At 37.4% G+C, this 27,121-nt stretch overlaps 1 protein-coding gene across 1 annotated transcript in view; it reads left to right on the forward strand.

Annotated features, from left to right (window-relative positions):
• The window catches only part of SLC26A7 (solute carrier family 26 member 7), a 127,476-nt gene that overhangs the window by 12,190 nt on the left and 88,165 nt on the right, over positions 1-27,121 (forward strand). The window contains exons 3-4 of the mRNA XM_058275714.2: positions 12,682-12,792; positions 17,958-18,130. Of these exons, the coding sequence (XP_058131697.1) occupies positions 12,682-12,792; positions 17,958-18,130 (284 nt within the window). The remainder of the gene's footprint in view (positions 1-12,681; positions 12,793-17,957; positions 18,131-27,121) is intronic.

Here is a 27,121-nt window from a genome sequence, read left to right on the forward strand (position 1 = left end):
ATTCTGTCATGTCAAGAAATTTTTTCTTTAAATACTCACATCACATAAGAACTGCATAGGACCATGCAAAACAGAAGCTGGGAAAAAGAATAAGCCTAAATAATGCTTGCCTCACTTTTTATTCCTGAGACCCTGGCAAGATAACTACTTTATACTTGATCTTAATCTCTCCCCAGGCCTCCCATGTGTTTTTTTCTATTGCGGTCACTTCTTCTCCCTTGCCAGTTTTGGATCTAGGCACTTCTAAGTTGTTCTTTAAAGAGCATTTTGCCTTCCTAGTTTCCCAGACCTCTTCTGGTACCATATCCTAGTTTAGGAGGATACTTTGTAAAGCTCTCCAAGATAAAACGCTCTTGCCAACTGCCAATCTCTAGTAGCCACTGGCCATCTGAAATAAATGACTTGACTGCTCCAGGAGTCTCTCTAGGGGATGCCACTTACCGGAAAATTAACTAAGAACATTCTGAGCAATAGTAAAATTTCTATATAGTGAGATCCATGTCTTAGTTCAATAAGATACCCTTTTTCATGGTATAGTCTAGAGGAGTGTTATGGCAACTTGGTCCTCAAAAAACACTGAAACATACCTTGATTTACCATGGGGGCAATTCCTGTTGAACTTTCCCCAACTAGAGTTATTTGGGTGGAAAGAGTATCAGTACCTACCAGGAGTCACCAGTACTGTTCAGCCTTTCCTAAAGAGCTGGCCTTCAACTTCTTAGTTTGTAACTGGCCTCTGTAATGAACTCTTCTCCTAAGCTCTTTATTGATCCAATTTATTCACAATCTTATTAACTCTGAGTGTTGGACCTTTTGTACAGCTTCACATGAGAATCAGGACCTTTCCTTTTGACTTTGACTATTTGCTTCCCCTGATACTTTCTGTTACTCTGGGAAAATATATCATTTTTAAGAACCTATTTGTGTTTACTCAGCCCCATAAGAGACCCTAGTATTTTGCTTGACATATAGTAGCTCACAAAAAATAGAAACAATTATTATTATTATGCTTAACCCTATAAGCTCACAATCTAATTGTACACCTGACTCCAAAGCAAATCATAGCAATAATTTTGGTATGTATAGCAAATGAAGAGTATAAAACAGAGCAATGACATTAGGGACAGAATCAACTTTTCCTGGAATGGGAATGAAATTGGTAGTTAAAGCAGGTTTCAAGAGAACACTATCCTTTTTCTAGATCTTAAAGGTTGCATAACAGTTTACCAGATAAACCACAGATGAAGGGCACTAGAGTCAGAGGATGAACATAAGCAATGACAAGAAGAATGAAAGAAATTGGTTTAAGTATTTTCTAGGGAAAATCCAGTAATAAAGAAGTTAGAACTGAAGTGGTTGGCAGAGTCCAGGTCATAAAAGACATGCAAAATACGTTTGGACTTATTTTTGAAGGTGATGGAGAACCATTGGTGGATTTTAAGGAGTGCCAGGGAGTAACATGATAAGGTTTGTGTTTTGGAATCAACACTGGCAGCAGCTTGCATTACAGATATGAAAGAGGCAAGAGAGTAATTAAGAGAGACTAGTTAGGAAAAATTCTATTCAGGAAAGAGAGTATTTTGGTCTGAACCGGCCGAGGCAGAAGTAGTGGCAGGAGGAATAGAGAAGAGGGAGCAGAATCCATCAATATTAGGCAAAATAGATGAGGTTTGATTGGTTGGTCCTACTTGATATGGAGGTAAGGGGAAGAGAATATTTTAGATGACATACAGGTTTGGGTGACTGGGTAGATGGTGGTGCCATTTTCTGATATAGGGTATAAATAACAAGGGATACCAATGTTTGTTTTTAATGCTTTATTTTGATGTTTTAGAGGGTTTGGTGGTAGGAGAAACCAAAATGAACAGATTCCATTTTGGACTGTGCCTATGTGGTCCTTAGTTGATGTCCATTTCATTCTGGAGTTTAGGAGAGATTTGCTGGTTAAGGGCATGGGATTGTATGGGATTATTCATTCATAGTTTGTAGACTTAAAAGAGGAATCAGATGGAAGGCACTCTGAGAAACATTAAGGGTGGTGAGTGACTGAGGAGTTAGATAATGGAAATGAGAATTTGTGGTCCATGAACATCATGGTGTCCCCAGAGCCCATAGTGCAAAGGGGTGAAAGAATTTTAAGAAGGGCCTGATTGACAGGGTCAAGGGCAATAAGCCTAAAGTGTCTGTATGAAATGTAGCATTCTCAGACCAGTAATCATGGAAATCAAAAGAGAGAAATTCAACAAAAAAGAGAGCCCTAGAAAATAAGTTTAATGACAAAATCAGGTGTAGCAAAACAAAATGTTTCACTACTCTTCAGGAAGGTGGGCACCTTGGAGAGACCATTCATTTGTGAAAATTCTGTCTATCCTTCAACTTCTACTTTAAGTTCTATTTTCCAATAAAACTTTCTGTGATTATGTCTACCATAATTTCTATACCTTCTCTGAACTTTGACAATGCTAATCATCATATCCATATCATATATAATTGTTTAATATTAGATGTTTTGTTTATGGCAAGAAGCTTATAGTTCATATTTTGTGTTCCTTTGTATTTCTCATGAATTTAATGTAGTTTCAGGTACATGATAACATTTTTATAAGTTATCATAAGTTATCATAAGTACAGTTAATGTTAGAAAGACCTCAGTTTTCAGTTCTAGACACATCACTCAGACAGGTTCTTTAGTTTTCCTATAGGTAAATTGGGGATAGTAATACCTAGTGTGTATTTTTAGAGGTGAAATGAGAGAAAATAAAGTACTCAGGGTAGAAACTAGCCAAAAGAAGTGTTAAATAAATGATTACTGCTATTATTTGATCATCTTCTATTCCCCCATGAGAACCTCAACTCCACAAAGACATAGGAATTTTCATCTTGGTTGTTATTTGATGTATTTCAAATGCCTTGTACATAGTAAGTGCTTAATTCTAGATAGGTGATTTTCTACTTCTAGGTTTTAGCTCTGCTACCTAAGGGTAAGACAAAGGTAAGAAGATGGGGAATACCAGCTTTGCAAGAAACTTTCCAAAACATTTAAGCTTGAGAAATTCTAGGCATCTTACGAAATTTTAAGGATAGCGCCTCCCTGCCCCAATTTACCAAGGATGGGTACATCCAACTGTAATTGCAGTTATTACTGATATTAATTCCTAGATAGATATTATTTAGCATCTGCAGGTACTCTGTTAAATGTGTACACACATTCTGTCTCCTACTTTCCTTTCCTCTCCTGCCTAACCAGTTAAGCAGAAACAGAAATGAAAACAAACAAATCCAAAAGGAAATGGGGAAGAGATGCCAAATAGCCTAATTAGTATTTTAGTTTCCCTGCATCATTCTATTTGAATCTCTAGGCATGTGAGCCAACATTTATGTCCATGACTGGGTAAAAGAATGTTTTAATGACTGTTTGTATCCCATGGGCCCATTATCATTCTCCTTGTTTAATTTATCGTGCATGAACCGTGTGGGGTATCATCAGAGCATTGTGTAGAAAGAAGTGTCATTATTGCTTTGGCACATTATCATGTGGGCCAGTTGCCTCCTCCTCTAAAGCTGCATTGTGTAAGAAGGGAGAGCCAGGCTGGACTGCAACTGTATGCACTGCTCTGCCCAGACAATCACTCCTCAGTCTTGTTCAGAGGCAGATTAGCCATGTGCCTTTTCCGCTCGGCTTGGTATTTCCTCATTTTCAAGTGGGCCTTAGTGTTTACTGTTGTACATTTATCCACTTGAAGTTGGTGAGCTAACTAATCCTCCTGGAAGTAACTGGATTATCTTTTAAGTAGTAAATTAACACTTTCAGAGCATGATGGCTGTAATTAATCTACTTTTGAAGTAATTTAAACCACCACGGTCTACAAAGTGATGTCATCTCACATGCATGGTCTGATGTCTATTTATATTATATAACTCTGTCACTATGACTAAGGTATTACATCTATGTTTTCCCCTGAAAATTATAATTTTTAATGTAGTTCAGTAACATCACTTATTTAACAAATATCAAAAGTAGAGGTTGACACCTAGAAAGTCCTGCCAGTTTATTTTATTTTTATTTTTTAAAAAGATTTATTTTTTTGTTTATTTCTCTCCCCTTCCCCCCCGCCCCTAGTTGTCTGCTCTCTGTGTCCATTTGCTGTGTGTTCTTCTGGGACCGCTTCTATCCTTATCAGTGGCACTGGGAATCTGTGTTTCTTCTTGTTGCATCATCTTGCTGTGTCAGCTCTCCTTGTGTGCATTGCCATTCTTGGGCAGGCTGCACTTTCTTTCGTGCTGGGCGGCTCTCCTTATGGGGCGCACTCCTTGTGCGTGGAGCTCCCCTATGCGGGGGACACCCCTGCATGGCACGGCACTCCTTGCACGCATCAGCACTGAGCATGGGCCAGCTCCACATGGGTCTAGGAGGCTCTGGGTTTGAACCACGGACCTCCCAAGTGGTAGGCGGACACCCTATCCCTGGGCCAAGTACACTTCCCAGTTTTATTTTTTATTTAAAAAAATGCACTGGGTATCAAATTTTACTTTGAGAAAATAAATTTGCTACTAACTTGCATTTGTGTATTATTTTACTGCTACTGCCTTGCTTACAGGACACTTCCTTTTTACTTTTCGAAGGAGTAAGTGATCCTTAATGTGGTCCTATGGACCCAGTTCATGTCCATAAATCCTGGGTTTTACAAAGCCAGAATACAGAAGACACCAGCAGATACACAGAGTAGGTGTAGGGCTCATCAGTTTCTTCCCACAATCAGCTTTCCTTGTAGTCAAGTTCACTCCGTCCTTCTGGAACTTACATCTGGACATGAGCTGACCATCGTCCCCTTCCCCAAAGCATTGAGCTTGGGGTGGATGGAAGGTGGTCCTGGGAATAAGACCACCCTCACCAGGATTCAGATTTACCTGGCCCTCTTTCCACTTCGTTTAAACTTTGTTGAAACAGCAACAATTTTTTTATTTATTTTTTGCCAACCATCTGTTTGAAGCTTCAACCAAGGCCATGAAGTGCTGATTTTTAAAAAATCCAGTCTATCTTATCTCCTGCTTCCTTCCACATCCCACAGACTTTTGGTTTTCTTCCATATCATGGGCAGACCTGGAAAATCAGGGGCCCCTACTGCAGTTTCTTTCTCTTCCTAACTAGGAGAACTCAGAATCTGAAGTAAGTGCAGGAAGAAATGGCATATTTTGCATGTATTTGAGTTTCTGCCCGCACACATGCCTCTCCTTCCTGTGATTCTCCATTACCACCTGAAATTTAGGTCCTTTCCCAAGCCTCTCTCCTTCCCTCCAAACTCCCTTCTAATACAGTGGTGTGCCTCTTCCTCCTGCCTTTTCATTGTCTACCTGTACCAATGTGCCCTCAGGAAAACCCTCTTCCTCAGTGAACCTCTGTATGTTCAAACTGCTCACAAATTATATTCTCCATTTTTTGCCACTCTTGAACCTGACTTTCTCACCCAAGGGCATTATCTTCCAAACTCGACTCTCAAGTGGAGACTAATTGTTCTTCCACAGTACTTGGGAATTCACATAGAAAACACATTACTTGGTCCATTCAAGGAATATGTGGCCTAAAATTATAGTGGAAAAGTATAGAGGTGTATCAAGCAGCTAATTAGTACAAATAATAAGTTATTTTTTCTATATATTTGTCAGCTTTTGAAAATTTGTAACATGGCATGGTTTCTAATTCTGTGTAAATTTTCACCTGAGTAACAAATTTTGTCTTTGTAATTTTCTTCTTTCATCTGGGAAGGCCTCCCAAATTGCATAAAATTTTGACCTCACAAAACCTGGATCTGCCCCTGTGCTCATGCTCATGGTATTTTAAAACTAATTAGAAAAGAAACTCAACATTTCTTGATCGTGTGTTCTCACTTGGAGCCATACCTTTCTCTCTCGTCTCTTTAAAAACCAAATATTTGAAAGATTAGTCCATGTTTCCTGCCTCTTCCACCTCAATTCATGTCCACTCCTTAACCTACTCACACTTGGTTCCTACTCCCTGCACTCTCTGGAAAGTGCTCTTTCTAAGATCACCAGTGGCCTTCTATTGTCAATTCGATGGACATTTCTGTTCTTTGTCACAGGTGTCCTTTCTGTGGAATTGGCACCAACTCTTGGCCCTGGCTTCTCTATACCCTTTCTCCTAATTCTTTTTCTATGTGTCTGGCAACTCCCTTTATTCTTTCCTCAGATTTTGGTATTATCCAGGCCTCTGCCTTCAGCTGTCTGCTCATCTTACTCCAGCCTGACCATTCTCTTCCGGTGACCTAACTGGGGACTCTAGTTCTCTTTAATGGGGTTTCTTTCTTTCCCTGCTCCTTTCCAGTCCCTTCTGGCTCTGCCACATATTCTAAGAGGGCATTCTCTGTTTAAACCACAGGCCACACAATTGTTTTTTTTTTCTTCTTTTCTATGTGTAACACCTAATTTTATATGTTGGAACTAGATTTCCTTGAAAAATGCTGTCTCTTCCTCCACTGCAACCCTCTAGATATCTGTAATAGTTTCTTATTGGTTTTCTTTCTGCCAATCTTGTGCATCTTCCATGTAACTGCCACAGTGATCATTTAAAAAGAAAACCTTATTGCATTTCTCCCATTAGAAAAATCTCCTCGTGGCACCCATAGCATTCAGGATAATGTTCAGATTGCTTTAAAAGTCTCTATTGAAAATGTTTAAATTAGATACGTTTTTTCATACTCATTGAACAAGCCAAAAGAAAAAGCTTCAAAGATGTGTCAAAAGCACCAGTAGCCTCTTTTTAAAATATGTTACCAAAAAGTGTCATGCAAAAAGTATGAATCCGAGCCTGGTTTTCCACACCTAACAATATTTCATGGATATATCTTGAGATTAATGGTGATGGTCCTAACTCGGTCCTTTTAACACGTGTGTAATGTTCCATGATATTGTTGCACCACGTTTTCAAGCCATTTCCATATTTCTGAGCATTCAGGTCATTTCCATGACCACTACATAAAGCATTTTAATGCACAGCCTTAGGTATGAATTCTTGTATAATAGTGCTGTGAGATGGTTTCTCGAGTTGTTACATCAATGTCTATTTGTACATGGTGGTGATTTTTGCCCACATCTTTTCCTCTATGTTCTGGTACCTTGAAGAATCTTCCATCCCTCACTCTCAGGCCATGGTTTCCCAGCAGCATCACCTGCCAGGAAAGCCAGGAAGTGGTCCAGGCCTGACTAATTAGAGATTGAACCTTTCTGGCCACAATGATACTACTTAGACAAAGACAGACAGAGAGAACAGAATTGCACAACACAGTCATTTTTTCATTAGGGAGTTAACGTAGAAAAATGCCTCAGGTTCACCTCACTTTCCATTCCCTTTTTTCACAAAAGCTGCCCATTCATTTTCACTGAAAAGGCTACTCATAAGAACCTTAAGGAATGCAACACAGGATTGAATCTTTCACTTCTTTTCTTTGGATCTCATTCTTAGTATTTGATTTAAATTACAACTCTCTTTCTCTCATGGCATTATTGGTGCTTAGCCCTTATTCCTTGGAGTGAGAACTTTTAAGTGTTTAGCATTTCTAGGCTCGGAATCAATTCTCAAATGCATACAGAATACCTCTGAAACTCAGTATTCAGAGTCACCCTGCCACTGCCACCCAGCCCAGGAATTTATAAAAATTATTACACTTTTGTCATGGGCTAGCTTGTACTTGTATGAAGTATTTTTACTGAGGGGGTGTTATTTGGATTGTGATATGATTTATCAGGTGGTAAGATTTATTAGGATAAGAATCTCAGCCTTGGTTTAAAGAGAAATATCTCAAATCCCAGAGTTCCTCTTCTACTATAGCCAAATGCAGTAATTCATCTGTAAGCCTAACATTTAGAAAGGGAAAACATTGATTGGTTTCTTCTTGGCAACTTAAAAAGAAAGTCGAATACAGTACTTGAACATGGTTTTGAGAAATGAATGTGTTATAAAATAACCAAAACTGTTTTCCATTTTTTGCAGAAGATAGAGAAAGGCGATAATTTTCCTGAGTGGCAATTTCTCAATCTTTGGTCACAAGTAAAGTGGGTTAGTTTTTCCAGGCAAGGTACCTTTCTCTAATTTGCACAAAGGTGCCGAATGATCTAGCAGCAGCTCAAGAGTATATACAGGTTGGGAGCAGAAGCCAGAAGCCTCTGAAAGGCTTTGCTGAGAAGAGTTGGCCTGGATTCAGACTTCTCAATATTTTTGCAGACATTCTTTCTTGTCTATCAGGAACTGGAGAGGCTAATGGGACAAGTAAATTGCATTACTACAAAGTTTTACAAGTCTGATCACAGCTCCAAATGGGGCTGGCCCATTTTTACTCCTGTTTGTTTTCAGATATTCTACAGGCTCCATTTCCTTAAAGTTACAGACATTGAGTCCTAACAATATTGCCCTTGAGAATCCCACGAACACAATTCCTAGTGATGGTATCATGTGTAAAAAGAGATTGGATAGAGCTTTAACTTTTGTATCTGAGTTTTGAGTAAGCAGTTCTTCAAAAGACCATCTTTTACATTTAGCAACTTAATCCCTAGATGCCTCATTTGGGAACTCAGTTTCTTAGATATTGTTTTTGATGAGTCGAAATACAAAATGTAAATGATATTTCATAGATTCAGGGATTTTGAATTAGTAACACAAAGGTTGTAATGTTATTTAATACTCATTAAGGGCAAGTGTTTTGATCTTCTTTAGAATGTTAGGTCAACACCCCAGCGTCAAGTGAACTCTCCCATTCCACTTTCTTTTATCTGTCTCTACCTCACATATATATTTTTAATGTAATATTATTACAAAGTCAATAAAAAATAAAAAAATAAAAAAAAAAAAATCTAATGGACACCCAAGCAATCAAACAAAAATTTAATTGTTTGATGAAAAAAAATTGACATGCTGGGGGCAGTCAGTTCTACTGGAATCATTGTTCCATCGAGTAGTGTGGTGTTCAGAATCCATAGCCAAAGACTATAGACTATAAAATGCAGTTATTCTTGTCTTCATGCCTGAGGGGACCAAACCCGTGCTTCTGGGCTTAAGTGCTGAGCTCACAGTAAAGGGGGGAGGCAACTAAGCCAACAAAACCTAAAGCCTCCAAGAGGTGGCTCTCTGGGTAATTCCAATTCCAATTCTCAACTTTGGATGCATTACTCAGTTTCTAGACACAATCTTTTACAGTTCAGGACTTTTTGAGTTGTGATAATTGCTATCACTTGAATCCACATAAAAATAGTCTGAAACTGAAATAAAAATCTGTGTCTTAAAATATAAAACATCATCTTCTGTGCTAAACAGTTCTCTTTCTCACCAATAGTGAGTGAATCACTTCCTAGTGGTCTCTGTCAAGAGCCTACAGTTGGAGCAAAGACAGAGGTTGAACTACCTACCTGCGTGCCTGGTCCTTCTTGGTTAGGGGTCAGTCAGGGCCCCTCTAGTGTTTGTCAACTTGCACATGCCCAGAAATCGCTAGTGGTCCCCTGCCCTTGATGTTTGTGCTCACTGTCTGCTCTCTGTGTCCATTCGCTGTGTGTTCTTTCTGTGTCAGCTTGTCCTTTCTTCTCATCGTTCTCTTTAGGAGGCTCCAGGAACCTATCCCGGGACCTGTGGTGTGGGAGAAAGGCACTCAATTGCTTGAGCCATCTCATCTCCCTGGTCTGCTGTGTCTTTTACTGTCTCTCCTCTGCTGCTCCTTTTGCTGCATCACCTTGCTGCACCGCGATACAGGCTGCCAGGTCTCCAGAGCATGGGTCAGCTTGCCTTCACCAGGAGTGCTGGGAATTGAACCTAGGGCCTCCCCTGTGGTAGATGGGAGCCCAATCACTTGAGCCACATTTGTTTCCTACTAATGGTTTTGATATGAGAATATAGAGTCTTGTTTACTAAAAGAACCATTACTACACCTATGAAACCTAATTTCTTAAATAGTATTTATCAAAACCATCAAGTGACCATTCTTTTTGTGATCATCTCAACCTTACATTACAAATACATGGTTTTTGACCTTTAAAAATAAACAGCCATCTAAATGTCAGGTTTTGTATCTCTCTCTCCCGCAATCCGCCTTCCTCTTCTTGCATCCGCTTTTGCTTTTATTCCTTGCTACTTCTGTTTGTAGTATTGCATTTGGTCTTATTTATCTAAGCTAGATTGGGTAATGCAGATATCTCTCAGCATTTGTAACATTTCCCCCCTAAATAGTACAGTTGGGGAGTTGTAATTCTGCTCTTATTTGAATTGAATATCCTGTTATATTAACCACCCAGAAGAATGTAGATAACTCTATTAATTTGTGTCCCTAAATAGATACTATTTTCCCTAATTTTGGGAAGGATTTAACATATTTTAGCTTGTGTGAGTATGTGTGTGTCTGTAAAAATATGTAGATGCTTTATATTATGAACCAGGATAATAAATCAGAAAAAGACGTTTATATCCTGCCTCCTCTCTTTTTGAGGTGTGTATGTGTTGGGGAAGGAGTTTTTTGTATTTCTTATTTGTGGAATGAATTTTTAAAGTTTTAAAGAACTGTATATCTGACTTAGTTCACTCCCCCTTTATTTTGGGCCATTGTTTATTCCCATTTTAGCAGAGAAATAGACTTCAACTGAGGGTGAATGACACTTTTGCTTAAAGTGAATGCTCTCTTTTAGTGCGATATGAAATAAGAGAAGTGTCTACATGGTTTCTGGTACTTGAGGTTGTTTTTGTAGAATCCCTGAAAAGATATTTTTCATTTAATTTAAAGGTCTAAATATTTTTAAAGATTTGGGGTAGAGATGATATTATATGATTATTTCCATTTTAATTTGGTAGGAAAATGAGATCTGGAGAAACAGATTTTTAGCTAATTTGTTGTGGATTTTATTTGGGATAAAAAGAGAGAGTGAAGGGTGTTACTGGAATGAAGCAGGCAGATAAACAGGAGGTGCCTGTTCACAGGACAGGAGCAAGGATCTGGCTCTCTCTTGCTCTGTATTTACATTTGCCTTGTACAGCTAGAGTAGAAATGTAGTCAAAAGGGACAGTCCTAGTCATATGCATACTGACCACATTTATCAGAACTTAGTATCCACAGAAATTCTCCAAGTTGCTTTTGTTAAATATACCTCATGTTGCTTCCTTCTCTACTGATTCAATAGATCTCAGTGATCTTTTGAAAGTTGGACCATATTTGCTTTTATTCTGAAACAGTCTGCATTTCTGTCTGTTGATAGGTGTACTTTATCAGGTAACTCTTTTTAAATATGGATGAAAAAAGTTAATTCATACTTTTCTATATGACTACTGTAATACAAACCACATATATGTATTTTTTTTTCAAAGTTGTTTACACTGTAAATGCCAAGGGGTGCTTCTTGGTGGGGATAGGAGAATATTTAGCCTTCCTATGCAAACTTGCTTCAGGACTCCCCTTCACACCATCTTTTCTGATAACCAGAACTTTGCCTGTATCCTACCCACATGAAATTCTAGAGTAGTCTCTGCTGCCGACTCTTTCTGCTATAATTATCTTTTAATCACTTTTCACCAGACTTCTAAGAATGCCTTTCAAGTATTTTAATTATAGCTAAAATTTCTGGTACTGCTTAAAAATATAGGTGATATGTAAGTACAGCATTTATTTTTTAAAAAAGGAATCAAATAATTTTAAAATAGTAATAGTTAAACAATAAAAATTATTGAACTTGGAACCAGACTGCCAGACTCCTTATTTGAATAATGAACTAGTCTACAATTAAGGATATCTGGGCCCTGGTGCCATCCCCTAGTCAAGTGTCTTTGTAATTATGCCCAACCAAATGGCTATTATTGAAGTGGCAAACTTGGATGTATTTGACAGGATCCATCTTAATATTACTGAATGCCAACAACCAGCCACAAACGGATCATTTTAATGAACCACTACTCACTCATATTTTGGGTACATTTAAGTTACCAGTGGTGTAAGAAAGTCTAGGAAAGAAACATGTCTACAAAAGTTTTCTGTGTGCATACAACATGGAAACAACTATGTGGTAACTTTTAGTAATAGTTACTAAAGGACTTAATATTTATTGTTATGAGTTTGTTCCTTATTTACTCTTGGAGTCTGCACTGAAATATAGGGCCCAGCTAGTGGAAAGTGCACGGTTCATGCATTGACCCTGCCACTGTGATCACAGCCAGCCAGCCAACCAGTCAGCCAATGGTGAATATGTAGACTTTTTGCCCCAGTCTTAGTCATTATTCTATGTCTCATCTGTTATTAATAGTAATACTAGTCCTGACTATCCCACAGACACTAATGTGCAAATAAAATGATACATGTGAAAATGCTTATAAAATCTAAGTGCATGTGTAGATATTTTGCCATGATACTATGGGCCCTACCTTTTATCAGGAAGATACTCTAAATTATCTCTTTCTTTTAGACATCTCTGTAATTGAGAGACAAAGTAAGTAGTCCAAAAATAATGGTTTCTGGAAATGAAATATAAATCTGAGCTTGTGAGTGAATTTACTGCTATTTAGAATAATGTCATTCGTTTCTCATTGAGGAAGAGACTAAACTATGCTTCATTTTGTCTTTAAAGAAACTAATACCCATCCCACTGTGTTACAGATTAAGCCTCGGGATTATAAAATGTTTCTAATTGCCCTATCTTTTTTTACAGGGTTGTCATTTGCTATTCTCTCATCTGTGCACCCAGTATTTGGTTTATATGGGTCTCTGTTTCCCGCAATCATTTACGCCATATTTGGAATGGGACGTCATGTTGCCACAGGTAATAATATCTATGTTTGCACTTCTTATGTTACCAATGAGACTCAGAAGTGACCATTATTATTGATTACATTTTCAAATCCATTCTAATTTTACCCCTCAAAAATGTTAGCAAATATTAGGGAAAGACATTTAACTTTCTGCGCCTCAGATACTCTATACATGCAGTTTATTGCTTTATTGCTATGTAATCAAGTTTTTTGTTAAAGATCTTTATATTTTTAAGCTGCATAAAGAAGATAAGAGAAGGGAAGGATGTTTTTGAACATAAAATGAGATGATGAGATCAGAGAAAGTGAGCTTTTTTGAGGACAAAAGAAGAAACTATATAAATTTCCTTTGATATATTTTAAATTTACTCAAATATTTAAAAATACCAGGAAGCAGATTTGGCTCAACTGATGGAGCATCTGCCTACCACATGGGAGGTCCAGGGTTCAAACCCAGGGCCTCCTGACCTGTGTGGTGAACTGGCCCACAGCAGTGCTGATGCACACAAAGAGTACCAAGACATGCAGGGGTGTCCCCATGTAAGGGAGTCCCACGCGCAAGGAGTGCACCCCGTAAGGAGAGCCGCTCCATGCAAAAAAAGTGCAACCTGCCCAGGAGTGGTGCCATACACACAGAAAGCAAGATGATGCAACAAAAGGAGACACAGATTCCCAGTGCTGCCTGATGAGAATACAAGCGGATGCAGAAGAACACACACAGTGAATGGACACAGAGAGCAGAAAACTGGGGGCAGTGGGGGAGTTAATAAAAAAATAATTTAAAAAAATACATGTATTTGATGTTTGGACTAAAAGCTCTTTTTGGTTTCTCCCAAGCTAGATTCCATACTGCTCTTCAATTAGTATATTTCTTGCTTTGTCTACCTCTGCATCACCAAGTAAAATGCTGAAGTGTCACAAATATTCAGATAATAGAGCAGGATAGTTAAAAACTTGGATTTGGAGTTAGATATAAATAGATGTAAGTCTCATTTTGTTGCTTGATACCTGTGTGACCCTGGACAATTTTTAAGCTCCATTTGCTACTTTCTAAATGGAAGAATGACAAAAAAAATCTCATACCATTGCAGTGGAAAATTAGATGCCTTAGGGCTATCCCCATATTTTCTCAGTTAAACAACTAATTTTAAAAAAGACAAAATAAGTTTGTCCAACAGACTATAATTACTTTAAGAGGTCAAAAATGTGTGGTTAAATACACACCTAATTGTAATTGTAAATCTATTTAAACCATTTTATTTCCTAAGGAATTATTTTCAGCATTTTATTGGATGGGCTTTGAAATTGCCATGTATATAAGAAAAATTAACAAATTTTTTTAAGATTTATTTTTTATTTATTTCTCTCCCCTTTCTCCCCAGTTGTCCGCTCTCTGTGTCTATTCGCTGTGTGTTCTTCTGTGACTGCTTCTATCCTTATCAGTGGCACCAGGAATCTGTGTTTCTTTTTGTTGCATCATCTTGCTATGTCAGCTCTCTGTGTGTGCGGCGCCATTCTTGGGCAGGCTGCAATTTCTTTTTAACAGCTACTGGAAGCTTGCGGTTTACTAGGTAAATAATGTGCACCTCAGTACACAAAATTGGCAGGAGCTAAATATAGTGAATATACTATACTTTCGTAATCTTTTGCTAAAGACATTTTATTTATGATATGTACTTTACAAGAGGATAGAGCCAGCTGGGTCTTCTTATTTCATTTTTATCCCAATACATCTAGAATTCTTTAGAATCAGTAAAGTAGATATGATCTTTTTTCCTTACAGTTAAAATACTACGTGGGTATTATCATCCCCAAATCCTCAAGACTGGAGAATGAATAATGGACTAAAATAGACATACTATTTTACTATAGACATTATTATTCTGCCAATGGAAGAACTCCTCACTGATATAAAGGCAGTGGCCACCAGAGGTTCTGAGGGATAAGAGAGGGAAGAATGGGGGCATTTTTGGACTTTGGAGTTGTCCTGCGTGACATTGCAGTGACAGGTACAGGCCATTGTATATTTTATCATAACCTACAAAATTGTGCAGGACAGAGTGCAAACTATAATGTAAACTGTAATCCACAGTTAGTAGCAATGCTTCAATAATGGGTTCATTAATTGTAATGAAAGCACCACACTATTGAGGGATGTTGTTAAAGTGGGAAAGTGTAGGAGGGGGAACGGGAGGGGCATATAGAAACCCCTTATATTTTTTATGTAATATTTATGTAATCTAAAGCTTCTTTAAAAATAAAAAATAATTAAAAATGTTAACATAATAAAATAAAATACTATGTGAATGTGTGTTGTATGTGTGTGTATCAGAGAAATATATAAAGTAATTATTTCTTTTACTTTCTGCTGTCCTTAGACATCAGGACCAATAGAATCTCACCAAAGTTTCCTCCAAACATTTATCGGAAAAATAATTCTTTTTAAAATCATTTTATTTTGATGTATATCTGTGTGAGTGAGTGAGCGCATTTCCACTTCCATTTTTTTATGAGATTGATGTTGTTTTCATGAAGAAAAATCTCTTTATCTGAGATTTTACCTCCAACTTCAGCAAAACAATACTGAATTACTAACTGCAATAATAAATTATGCTAGAGGCATATTGAAGAGCGAATAATTCATAAAGCTAGAATATAAGGACATCAAATATGCTGTTTTACTCAATAATATGGATTTCTTATTTTAATTTAGAATAATATATATATTTTAGAAAGGAATAAAACAGCTGATTACTTTTTTGTGCCTTGCAAAGAATGTGTCTTGGAATAAAAAAGGAAAAGTATAGAAACCTGGTATGAATCCAGCAGAAGCAGAGTTGTTGAAGATAACTCATATTGTCACAGTTTGTAGGATATACTCATCTTCTAATTTAGAGAAAAAATATTAAGAGCAAAGTCTGTTAAGCAATTTAGAGAAAATATGACAGAATGTTTAGGAAACCCTTCAGATGAAAAGAAATTAAGCAGACAATTATTTATTGAAGGTCTACAATGTAGTAGGACTTACATAGGTTTTATAAATGAAATTTCATTTAAGTCTAATCAAATTTCTTAACTAGATATTTTATCATCATCTTACAAATAAGGAAGCTAAGAGTGGTTAGACAACTTGACTGAGATCATAGGGTAATAGTCAACAGAATTGAGATTTGAATTTAGGTCTGTCCAACTCTGATACCCATGTTCATTTCCTACTGGAACCTTTTACCCATAGTACTGTTAAGCTATTAGTTGGGTTGCATGGTATTTCAGAGAACCACTGGAAGCTTAAAACTTAACTAGGGTAACAAGTTGAGAAGATGAAGAAAAGAACTGAGAAGTAGTAGGGGCAGAGAACGTGAACATCATGGTGAGACCTGTAGGACTGAGGAGGTGGAAGGTCATCACAGCATCCTCTCGTATTCGGGCAGCCCCCACTGCTTCGACTGCCCTCCACTGCTTAGAAACAGCAGAGCAGCAGCCCTGCTGAAGGTGGCAGCAGAAGCACTGTCCCTATGTCCATGGGGGCTCAGTTACTTGGCAGCATTTGTTCTGGGCTGTGACTCACAGATGAGACTCAATTTCCTTCTCCCGACAAAGCCTCCTTTGGGAGGCTCTTTTTCTTCTACCATTTAATCCTCGCCTATCCTTTTCCAAATTCTAGGAGAGATAGGCCTAAATTCAAAATTAACTCCAGATTCCATGGTCATTTGCTCAGACTTTTGAACAAAACCTTGTGCTCTGTGCTCTAGGAGATGTAAAGGCCAACCAACACACTCCTTTACCCTAAGGCGTCTCGGTCTTTGAGAAGTCCTCGTGTTATACATCCTGAAAGAGATATGTCTTGATTCTCCAGTGAATGTTCCTCACATGCGTGCTGGGCTCCAGGATCTTGCCTCTAATGGTCAGATAGACTAGTTCTTTGATGTGGAGTGCTCTCTGTTTCCAGAAAGGAGATGGAGGAGGTGGTGCTGGGATTGAAGTTCAGGTTTATTAGAGGCCACAACCACCTTGCTGGGCTGAAGCCACAGTACATACTGGCTCTCTCACCGAGTAACACCAGATGCTAGTCTGTTCCGGGTTTCCATTAGGACCTGGCTCTGTTTAACTCATGTCTCTTGCCCTGTAGCTGAATACTCTGTGTTAGGATATCTGCATCCTGCCTCAGGCCCTTTTTCAAGGTCTCCCTTATGAACAGGAGCAATGTAAGGTATTTAAAAAGGAGCCAGGGGAATGGCTGCACAATGCTGCAGTTTGTCTCTTTAACCCAAATTGCTGAGCCCTCTCTGTGGGAATCAACGTCTCCCTGACCTTGTGGTTGTATTCTCAGGCTTGCTGTGCCAGTAGGAGAGTATCAACTCTTGGCAGGAACAGAACAAATTGAAACTGGTTCTGCATTTGTGGGAGGCCATGACAATTCCTGGGAAATACACTGTACTTTTATCTAACAGTAGACAGAAATGGTATGCTTAATGATTTTTTTGTCACAGTATATTATATTATAGAATATATATATTGTGGAACTTTTATATTCTAGAAAATTATATTGTATTGTATCATGCTATATTATGTAAAGATTATATTATGGGAAGATCTGGAATGGTCTCTTGTTGGATATGGGATTTGAACCAGATCGGGCTTGCACAGGTAAATTAGAGGAGCAAGCATTTCAGGTAAAGAGACTCAGCAAATTTATCCACTGAGTTTAATGAGGTCTTCATCATCTCATTTACATTCCCTCCAAAACCTGAGATTCCTCAGGCTTTATTGCCCTCATTTCATGGATGAGGTGACTTAACTCAGAGTGATGTACTTTAAGTCATATTATTAATATGTGGAGGAGTTGGATTCAAATCCAGGCCATGCTCTTAATCCCTGCCCTGAGGGTATGTTCCATACCGGTCTGCAGAGAGGTGGGAAAATGTACTACCCGGAAGGAAATAGCAAGTAGATTGTGTGACTGTCTGTTGAATGAATAAGTGAGTCACAGGTAAGTTTCTACAGATTCAGTGGAATGTGGTAGAGGGAGGGCCAGTGGAGGTGCAGGGGACAGTGTTTCTAATAGCCACATTTGGTTTTACAATGTGGATTCAACTTTAATGGTGGAATCCAACATGTTTTAGTGTCTCTTGCTAACAGAAGATCCCCTTCTCCTCCTCACCCCCCTCCTTTTTAGGCACCTTTGCCTTAACATCCTTAATATCAGCCAATGCAGTGGAACGGCTTGTCCCTCAGAGCAACCAGAACGTCACCACCCCGACTAACACAAGTGTGCTGGGCTTACCTGAATTTGAGGTACAAAGGATTGGTGTTGCTGCAGCAGTTTCCTTCTTGGGAGGAGTGATTCAGGTAAGTAAAGCCAAGTCTTGGGAATAAAGAAAATGGGAACAGTGGCAAAGAAAGGACAATTAGTGCTTTATTGTGATTCTTGTTTGTGGGTTTATCTCTTCAGATAAAAGTCACACGTGTTTTATCTTTATGGAAACATTATGAACTACATAAAGTAGATACTGTATAAATGTTGGTTGACTGCATGAATTGGAATCAATAAATTGGAGTCATGGGAAGCAGTTTTTAACTCTTTAAGAATGGGTTTCCCAATAAGGCAGTGAGGTAGGCCAGACAGATCATCACTGTCAGAGATGTTTTTAGAAGAATTTCTACAAAGAGGGGAAAATGTGACTGGACTTCTAGATTTTTGAGATTTTATGATTTTACTGGCTAAAGTAGTAAGAGATGTAACTGTTTAGAAGTAATGTTTACTGTATATAACATGAACTTGCTGCTATGAAGTGTTTGGACTTGGGTATGTCCCAGGCTTTGCCACTTTTAGCCTCAGGACCTCTTGCCACTCCATTGTAGTCCTTCTATTTCTTTAAAATATCAGAATATTTTTGCTGTTTCTAATTAGTTGCCATTTCAAAAATCAAGTAACTGGGGAGCGGAAGTGGCTCAAGTGGTTGAGTGCCTGCTTCCCACATGAGAGGTTCCCGGTGTCTTCTAAAAACAAAACAAAAAAACAAACGACAAGCAAACGAACTAAAAAAAACAACTCAGGGGAGCCATCGTGGCTAAGTGGTTCAGTGCTGGCTTCCCACACACAAGATCCCAAGTTCAACCCCCAACCCCCAGTACCTCAAAAAATAAAATTAAACAAACAAATAAATAAGGTAACTCAAAAGTAATCATAAAATAAATGTTAAAAATACTTAATATTAGCATATAGATTGCCTGTTTGGTAAACACTTTGCCTGCGTTCTCATTTTCAACTGAATTATGTATATATGAATTTCTTGGGTGCTATGTTCTGGTTTGGTGGAGCTTCGATAGTACAGTGTAACGTTACTTACAAGGTCAAAGATCATACAAATTCCAAGAAGGGAGAAAAGTACTAATGATTGCTTGGAATTGGATAGTAAAAAGAAAAGATGCGATGTAAAAGAAAAGGACAATTGAAATTCTTAGAGTTTCATTGCCTTCTGGCTGTGTCAAATGAAATAAGAATAAGATAACTTTTCTTCACAGTTCTTTAGGAAAACAGACTGAGTGACAGCTTTGCTAGGAGACTGACCAGACTAGAATCCCTAAAAGGTATTTTCTATGGCTGACGTCTGGGTTTTTGTGGGATAAAAACTATTTGCCTGGGCACTCTGCAACCTTTGCTGTACTTATTTTTTTTTTAACAAATCAGTGTCACTGATACACATTAATAAAGCATCCATCCATCCAAAGTGTGGAATCAATGGTATTTGGTATACTCACATAGTTGTGCATCTATCACTTCAATATCACTTTTACAGCATTTTCATTATTCCAATAATAATAATAATAAACAAAAACAAGCAAAACTCATAACCTCTCAATCTCTCTAGGCTTCGCCTGCCATACATAGATGCTATTGTTTCCTTCTCACTAACATATTTGTATTTATATTTTGTAAAAAGTCTTATATATGCAATATCACCTATATTCGTATTTTACATGAGATTTCACTATGTTATACAGTCCCATGTTACATTTTTTAGCTTTCCTTTTAGTAATTTACATGACCTTAGACTTACCCTTTTAACTACCATCATACCCATCTAAAAACTCTGCTAGTTAAAAACACGATGATATGCTTTCACCATATCTATTCATTTCCAAAGACTTACAAATGACCTTTTAAAAAGTCCTGTGCAGATTAATCCTCAGCTTTCCATTCTCTACCCTCCTTCTATTTTCTGGTGCCTTATATTCTAATTATTAACTCGATAACTTTACACAATATATTTAGTTCATAATAATGTAAACAGTATTTGTCCTTTTTGTCTGGCTTGCTTCACTCAACATAATGTCCTCCAGATTCATCCATATTGTCATATGCTTCATAATTTCATTCCTTCTTGCAGCTGCATATACATAAGATGTAAAATGTAGATGATGTCAGCGTATTCAGATTTTGCACCTGCAATCTTGGTGTACTTTTCTTCCTTTCGGGCCTGTTAAGGTACTCTAAGAGACCCGGTGCCTGTTTCCATCTCAGAAATAATCTGCCATGTGAACTGATAATTCAGACATGGATATGCCACCTTGGATTTGGCATGGGTTTTCCTAAATTTCTCTTTCTTTAAAATAATTTCTGTATGAACACAGCAAAGATAATATTGCTACTCCCTCTGGTCCACTTATTTTCCATTCATATTTCTCTTTGAATTAAGAATTATATTAGGTTTTGATTTGCTTATATTCTTTAAAGCATGGAACAAGTAGTTTTAACTGTATAGTAGTATTTTTTAAAATTACATCACTTTCAATAAGACCCAGCAACCTTCTGCTCAACATTTTAACCATTTTCTACACATTTAAAACAATCATCAGTTGTTTTATTATTATTGAATGTATTTTGATTAAGAATTTAAATGATAAATGATAATAAAAATATAATATAAAAGCAGAATTGTAATAACATTAAAAAAAAACCTCACAAAAATCCTCTCATTTCCCGGAATGAAACTCCCTAGAAGCAGGAGAATAAAACAGGATGTATTAAAGATAATAAAAATAATTTGATTTTCATGTCCTTTTATTACATGTAAAACCTGATCCAGAGAGTTGTATGTTTTGTCTGATAACTTCATCAAACATCTGCTTTCCTTCATTTTTAGCTTTGGTCCTGAATATATGACCTATATTTTAGCCAATTTTCAAACAGATGGCTGGACTTTATTTGACCTCCAATTCATCTGTCCATTGTCAACTAGAAACCTTAGAGTCCTTTGGATTTTTTGGACCTAGGGTCTCAGTCATTTTTCCTTTTTCCTTCAGATTTGACATCCCCTGAATCTAATGGCATTTGCAAATGTGAAAACACAGGAGGTTTTGTTGGCTTTGCTTTATCTATTTTTGTTTTGATTTGCTTTTGCTTATGTATTATACATTTTCAGGCATTTTTTTTTCCTTTGCCCTCAGATGATCCAAATGATTGAATTTTTTAGGTTGCTAACATTAGATTACTAAAGTGTTTAAGAATAATCATGTCTGATCTGAATTACAGAATGTGTTTCAATTAGAAATGCTTTCAGCTGCAAGTAACAGAGAACTCTACTATCAGAGGCTTAAAACTTAAAAGCATTTATTGATTCTCTTATTACAGGAAGTCTTAGAAGCAGTGTTTTTGAGAGTCTCTAGTGTCTAGTAAACAATTCAACTGATGAACTGATCTGGTTTCTTTTATTAGATAATAAAGACTCTGTGGTTTTCCTTTTATGCTTTCACTTTTAGTAGTTCAGGAATAAGATTTTTTCTGAACTGCAAATTTTATTGTCTAATTTGTTCCCACACAACTCTCTCCCCACTTCTTTACTTAGCTTATATTCATTAACATTTTTTCAAAGATTTATTTTATTTATTTCTCCCCTGCCCCTCATTGTTTGCACTTGCTGTCTGTTCTCTTTGTCTGTTGGTTGTGTGCTCTCAGTATCTGCTCATCTTCTTTTTAGGAGGCACCAGAAACCAAACCCAGACCTCCCATGTGGGAGGGAGGTTCCCAATCACTTGAGCCACTCTGCTTCCTGCTTGTTGTGTCTCTTATTGTCTTTCCTCTTTGTGTCTCCTCATTGCATCATCTTGTTGCTTCCACTCACTGCACCATCTTGCTGTCTATCTTGTCTTCTTTAGGAGGCAATGGGACCTGAACCCAGGACCTCCCATGTGGTAGGCTGGCACCCAACTGCTTGAGCTACATCCACTTCCCTCAACATTGTTTTAATGGTTGCTTAGTAACTTTTGGAAGAAACCTTGGCATGAAATAAAGGATATGGAATTAAATTAAGATATTAAGATGTTCACTTACAGTACACTGTCTTAAAAATATAATGTTGATTATTTTATTTTTGAAAATTGTCTTTCCTTTTTACTTTCCAACTTTTGTACATCTATAATATTTCAGTTTGTTTCCTTTTCTACTTAAGACATCCTTTAGCGTACAAGTTTCTTGAAGGTCATGATAATGTCTTAATCAGTTTTAAAGTCTTCATTGCACTTAGCATAGCACTCTGCACAAGGCAGACTCTCAGTAAAGTTGTTAAATGGAAAAACGAATTATCAAATCAGGAATCTGGAAACCTAGCAATGGTATATATTGCACTATAAAAAAACAGGGATTTTTGAAACATTAGGTCTACTTTTTTCTATTCTCTACCTTTTAATTATTTTTAAAAGTGAGTCTATTTGTTGACTCTTTTATTATTATTATTTGAATACGTGAGATATCAACTTTGGTCTGAAAGAGAGGAGTGTAGATTTATTTTTCTATGTTTTCCTGGCTAGTCTTGCATACTTCTTCTTCCTTATGAACATTAGCATCAACTTGTCCAACTCCATAAAAAAAGTTGTTGATATTTTTTATTGGCATTGTATTAAATTTATAAATTAACTTAAAAGAATTGGCATTTTTATCATGTTAAGTTGTTCTGTCCAAGAACACTGTCTGCCTTTCTTTTGTTCAAGTCTAATTTTGTGTCCTTCAGAAGTCTTCAAAAATTTTTCCCATTTCTGCTTTGTACATTTTTTGTTAAATTTATTCTTATGTGTTTAATCTTATTTGTTGCTATTATAAATGTGGTTTTCTCTACCATTATTTCCCCTATCTGGTTGTTGTTTTTGTCTATGAAAGTCATTGATTTTTATGCTCATTTTATGTCTTGGTCCCTTACTGAGTTCTTTTATTTGAATTAATTTATTGTTCATGTTCATTGATTCTCTAGGATTTTATAGAGATATTTCTGCTTCTTTACAGATTAATATTACTCTCATTGATTTCTATTTTCCTACTGCATTATCTACTACCTCTATTTAATGCCAAATAATAAATAGTAAGCTTTCTTGCCTTTTCCTGAGCTTCCTTGAAATGCCAGTAGAGTCTCCATCAATTAAGATGCTGAATTTAAGATTAAAGTTTATATATTTTACCACACTAAGAAAAAATTTATTATTTTCTATTTTCATGAGTTTTTATTAGAAATGGTATGCAATAATGCTGAAGTCTTTTTCAGCATCTATAGAAATAATCATATGCTTTTCCCTCTTAAAGCTATTATACATATTATATTACTGGATTTTCTAACATTGAACCAACCTTAAATTCCTGGAGTAAATCCCGCTTGGTCATGTTTTATATTTTATTCTTAATGTGGTGTTGAATTCTGTTTACTAATTTTTAAAATTATAATTACTAAATATTGTTTTCATTATTCATCAGTGGTATTGAACTGATTTTTTTTTTTGTTTCCTTTTTTCTGTGTTGTCTTTATTCAGTGTAGGTATCAATATTTTACTTGTTTCTTAACCATCATTTCTAAGCTCTGGAGCATGTATAGCCCAGTTGGACGATCTAATCTTTGAAAGGTTTGTAGAATTCCTCTTTGAAACCATCACTTGCCTGGTGCTCTTTTATGGGGTTGTTTCTTGACAATGTTTTCTATTTCTCCTATGAAATTGGTCAGTTTAAACATTATCTCTAATATAGCCAAATTTGGTAATCTGTATTTCTTAGATAATTATCCTTTTTTTTAGCTTTTCAAATTTATTTACATTGTGGTTAGAGAGTATTGTTTGTAATATTTCTATATTATCTAATTTACTGTTCTTTATAACCTAATATATGATTGGCTTTGTGAGTGTTTTATGTTTTATGAGTAATTGGGGAAAAAGTACACTCATTCATTTTTTGTCTACTTGATTTTGCTTTACTGATAATGGTGTATTAATTACTGAGGGCTGCTTTTACCAGAAGAAACAGCATTTGCCTTATAGTGGGTTGATTACCTGTTATGTAAACTGTAGTATGTGTGTATGATAAATGTAAATGTATGCAAAGATCTCTCATTCATCATCTTTATGGCAAAATAAATTATCCCTGTCTCTCTTTTCCCTTACCATTTTATTTTTAGTACTAGTATAAATAAAGTGGACTTATAAAGACATAATAATGTAACATGATATAACATGTTATACATTAGATTATGGCCTTTTTAAAAGTTTTACTGAGGAATAATTGACATACAATAAATTGCACATATTTAGGGTGTATGATTTGGTAACTTTCGATATATGCCCATATTGGTACAACCATCACCACAATCAATGTAGTGAAAATATCCATCATTGCCTCCAATTTGTCCTTGCCCATTCATCATCCCTTCTTCCTATCCCATCCGGAATCTCCACGCCCCCCCCCCCCCCCCGCCCCCTGGCAGCTGCTGAACTGCTTTCTGTCACTTTAGATTAGTTTGTGTATTCTGGAGTTTTATATAAATGGATTCGCTGTACTATAATACTTTTGCATGGATCTTTAACTCAGATTTACTTTGTTGTTGCTTTTCTTGTTTCATTGTAATGGATTTGTAATATGGTAGGAACCTCTGTGATTAGAACTCATGCAATTTCTGGTTGTTTGTGATATAGCAACTGAACTTATTGGTCTGGGAATCTTTTTGTTTCCATTTTCTATCATCTTTTTCTAAGGCAAATGTATCTCATTTTGCAAAGGAAAGTCTTTCAATTGTAACTGGTACAATTTTGTGTGTCATTAGTGTTACTTTTCAAAAAAAGAAAAAGAAAATTCTCTAACCAAAAAAAAAAACCCAGTAACAGCCAAAATAGGAATTGCTTGCTCACTGACAGCAATGAGGTGTTAACTTCAAGGTAATTTGGAACCATTTAAAATGCTAGCGTTAACATTTCTGTCCAGAAACAAAATCAATAAAAGCCAAAGCATTTAATAGTAATTGTTCTGTTCTCCCTGTAGTTTTTTTTGTTCTTCATCAAGGGCCCTTTTCCCATTCCTTTTTCCAAGAACTAAGGGGTCTGGGATTGTCCCCTGCCCATTTACATTTGGCAGTTTTCCCAAGCTCTACTTTTCTGAAGCAACCACAAGACAAGATGTCTGCCTTGGGGGACATGGGGATATAAGACTCCTTTGTTTGACAGTTGCACAAGCATGGGGTGGCACAAGGTAGGGGTGCTGAGTGACAGAGCCTTGTATTACGGTTGTACCTTCTGGAAACACAGTCTTAGTCTTCAAGGAAGATAAAAACAAACTGCGGACCTAAACAGGAGTTCTCCGTTTACTTTTGGTTTTGTAACAAACAACTTTTATTTTTTTATTTTTTTATTTATTCCCGCCCCCCCCCGCCAGTTGTCTGCTCTCTGTGTCCATTAGCTGTGTGTTCTTCTGTGACCACTTCTATCCTTATCAGCAGCACCAGGAATCTGTGTTTCTTTTTGTTGTGTCAACTTGCTGTGTCAGCTCCGTGTGTGGAGCGCCACTCCTGAGTGGGCTTTGCTTTTCTCACACGGGGCGGCTCTCCTTACGAGGTGCACTCCTTGTGCGTGGGGCTCCCCTACGCAGGGGACACCCCTGCGTGGCACGGCACTCCTTGCGCGCATCAGCACTGCGCATGGGCCAGCTCCACACGGGTCAAGGAAGCCCGGGGTTTGAACCGCGGACCTCCCATGTGGTAGGCGGATGCCCTATCCATTCGGCCAAGTCCGCTTCCCCAAACAACTTTTTTAATGTATTAAATAACAGGATCATGAATATAGGAAGGACTTATGGTGTAAACTAGTTTAACCCAACTGTTCAACACGTCATACCTACCCTGTCCAGAAAAATCATCAATTTCATTCCTTTTACTTGGATGCAGGATGACATTCTAAAACACTTTTTGATAATGTTTATCTTATAACCATTACAGTCAGAAAGTTATTACTTTGTTTAATCTAAACCTTTACAGCTGTAGTTTGTATCTGGTAAAATTAAAAAGTAATAAACTTAATAAAATTAGAATTATACCATTCTTAAAATTATAAAAATGAAAAACCCTCTTGTTGAAAATGATGTTTATCATCCCAATACATGCCAAGGTCTTTTCTAAGATCACTACATGTATTGATATTTAAAATCTTTACCAACATTTCATGAAATAAGTAATATTATTTTCCCCATTACACAGTTGCTTTACTGAAACTAAAGCAATTTCCTCAGAATCTCATGGTAAGGAATTGCCAGAGTAGGCATTGGTCTCCATTATATACAATTTTAACTGCTACTTTACATAGTTTTTTCTAAACTGGTAGGACAAAGGAAGAAAGGTAACTTGTTAGAAAGAAAGCTGCACTTGTAAGAAAACGAAAGCTCACCTGATTGTGGAGAAGAAAAGAATTTTATTAACAGTCTTGCAAGAAGGGCTGCGACCTGGATAAAATAGCCGTTGAGCCAAATGACAAGAAACAGTGGTATTTATAACCTAAACCTAACACTGCAGGTCCCTCTCCTGTTCCCCACTGATTGGGTACTTCAGGGGTTACAGCCTGTCTGAGACATCTAAGTTCCCTGGTTCCACTCTCAGTCGCAGCTCTAGAGGGCTGGGCAGCTCAGAGCAGCTTTCACTCCTGGCACCGCTTTCACCACTGGCCCTTGTCACTTTGACCCCACCCTCACTTCTCACCATTGGCCCTTGTCACTTTGACCCCACCCTCACTTCTCACCATTGGCCCTTGTCACTTTGACCCCACCCTCACTTCTCACCATTGGCCCTTGTCACTTTGACCCCACCCTCACTTCTCACCATTGGCCCTTCTCACTTTGACCCCACCCTCACTTCTCACCATTGGCCCTTCTCTTTTTGACTCCACCCACACTTCTCACCATTGGCCCTTCTCGCTTTGGCCCCACCCTCACTTCTCACCATTGGCCCTTCTCAATTTGGCCCCACCCACACTTCTCACCATTGGCCCTTCTTGCTTTGGCCCCACCCTCACTTCTCACCATTGGCCCCCCTTGCTTGGGTACCACTT

The sequence above is a fragment of the Dasypus novemcinctus genome, chromosome 14 (genome assembly GCF_030445035.2).
Source record: "Dasypus novemcinctus isolate mDasNov1 chromosome 14, mDasNov1.1.hap2, whole genome shotgun sequence".
In the NCBI taxonomy this organism is placed as follows: domain Eukaryota; kingdom Metazoa; phylum Chordata; class Mammalia; order Cingulata; family Dasypodidae; genus Dasypus; species Dasypus novemcinctus.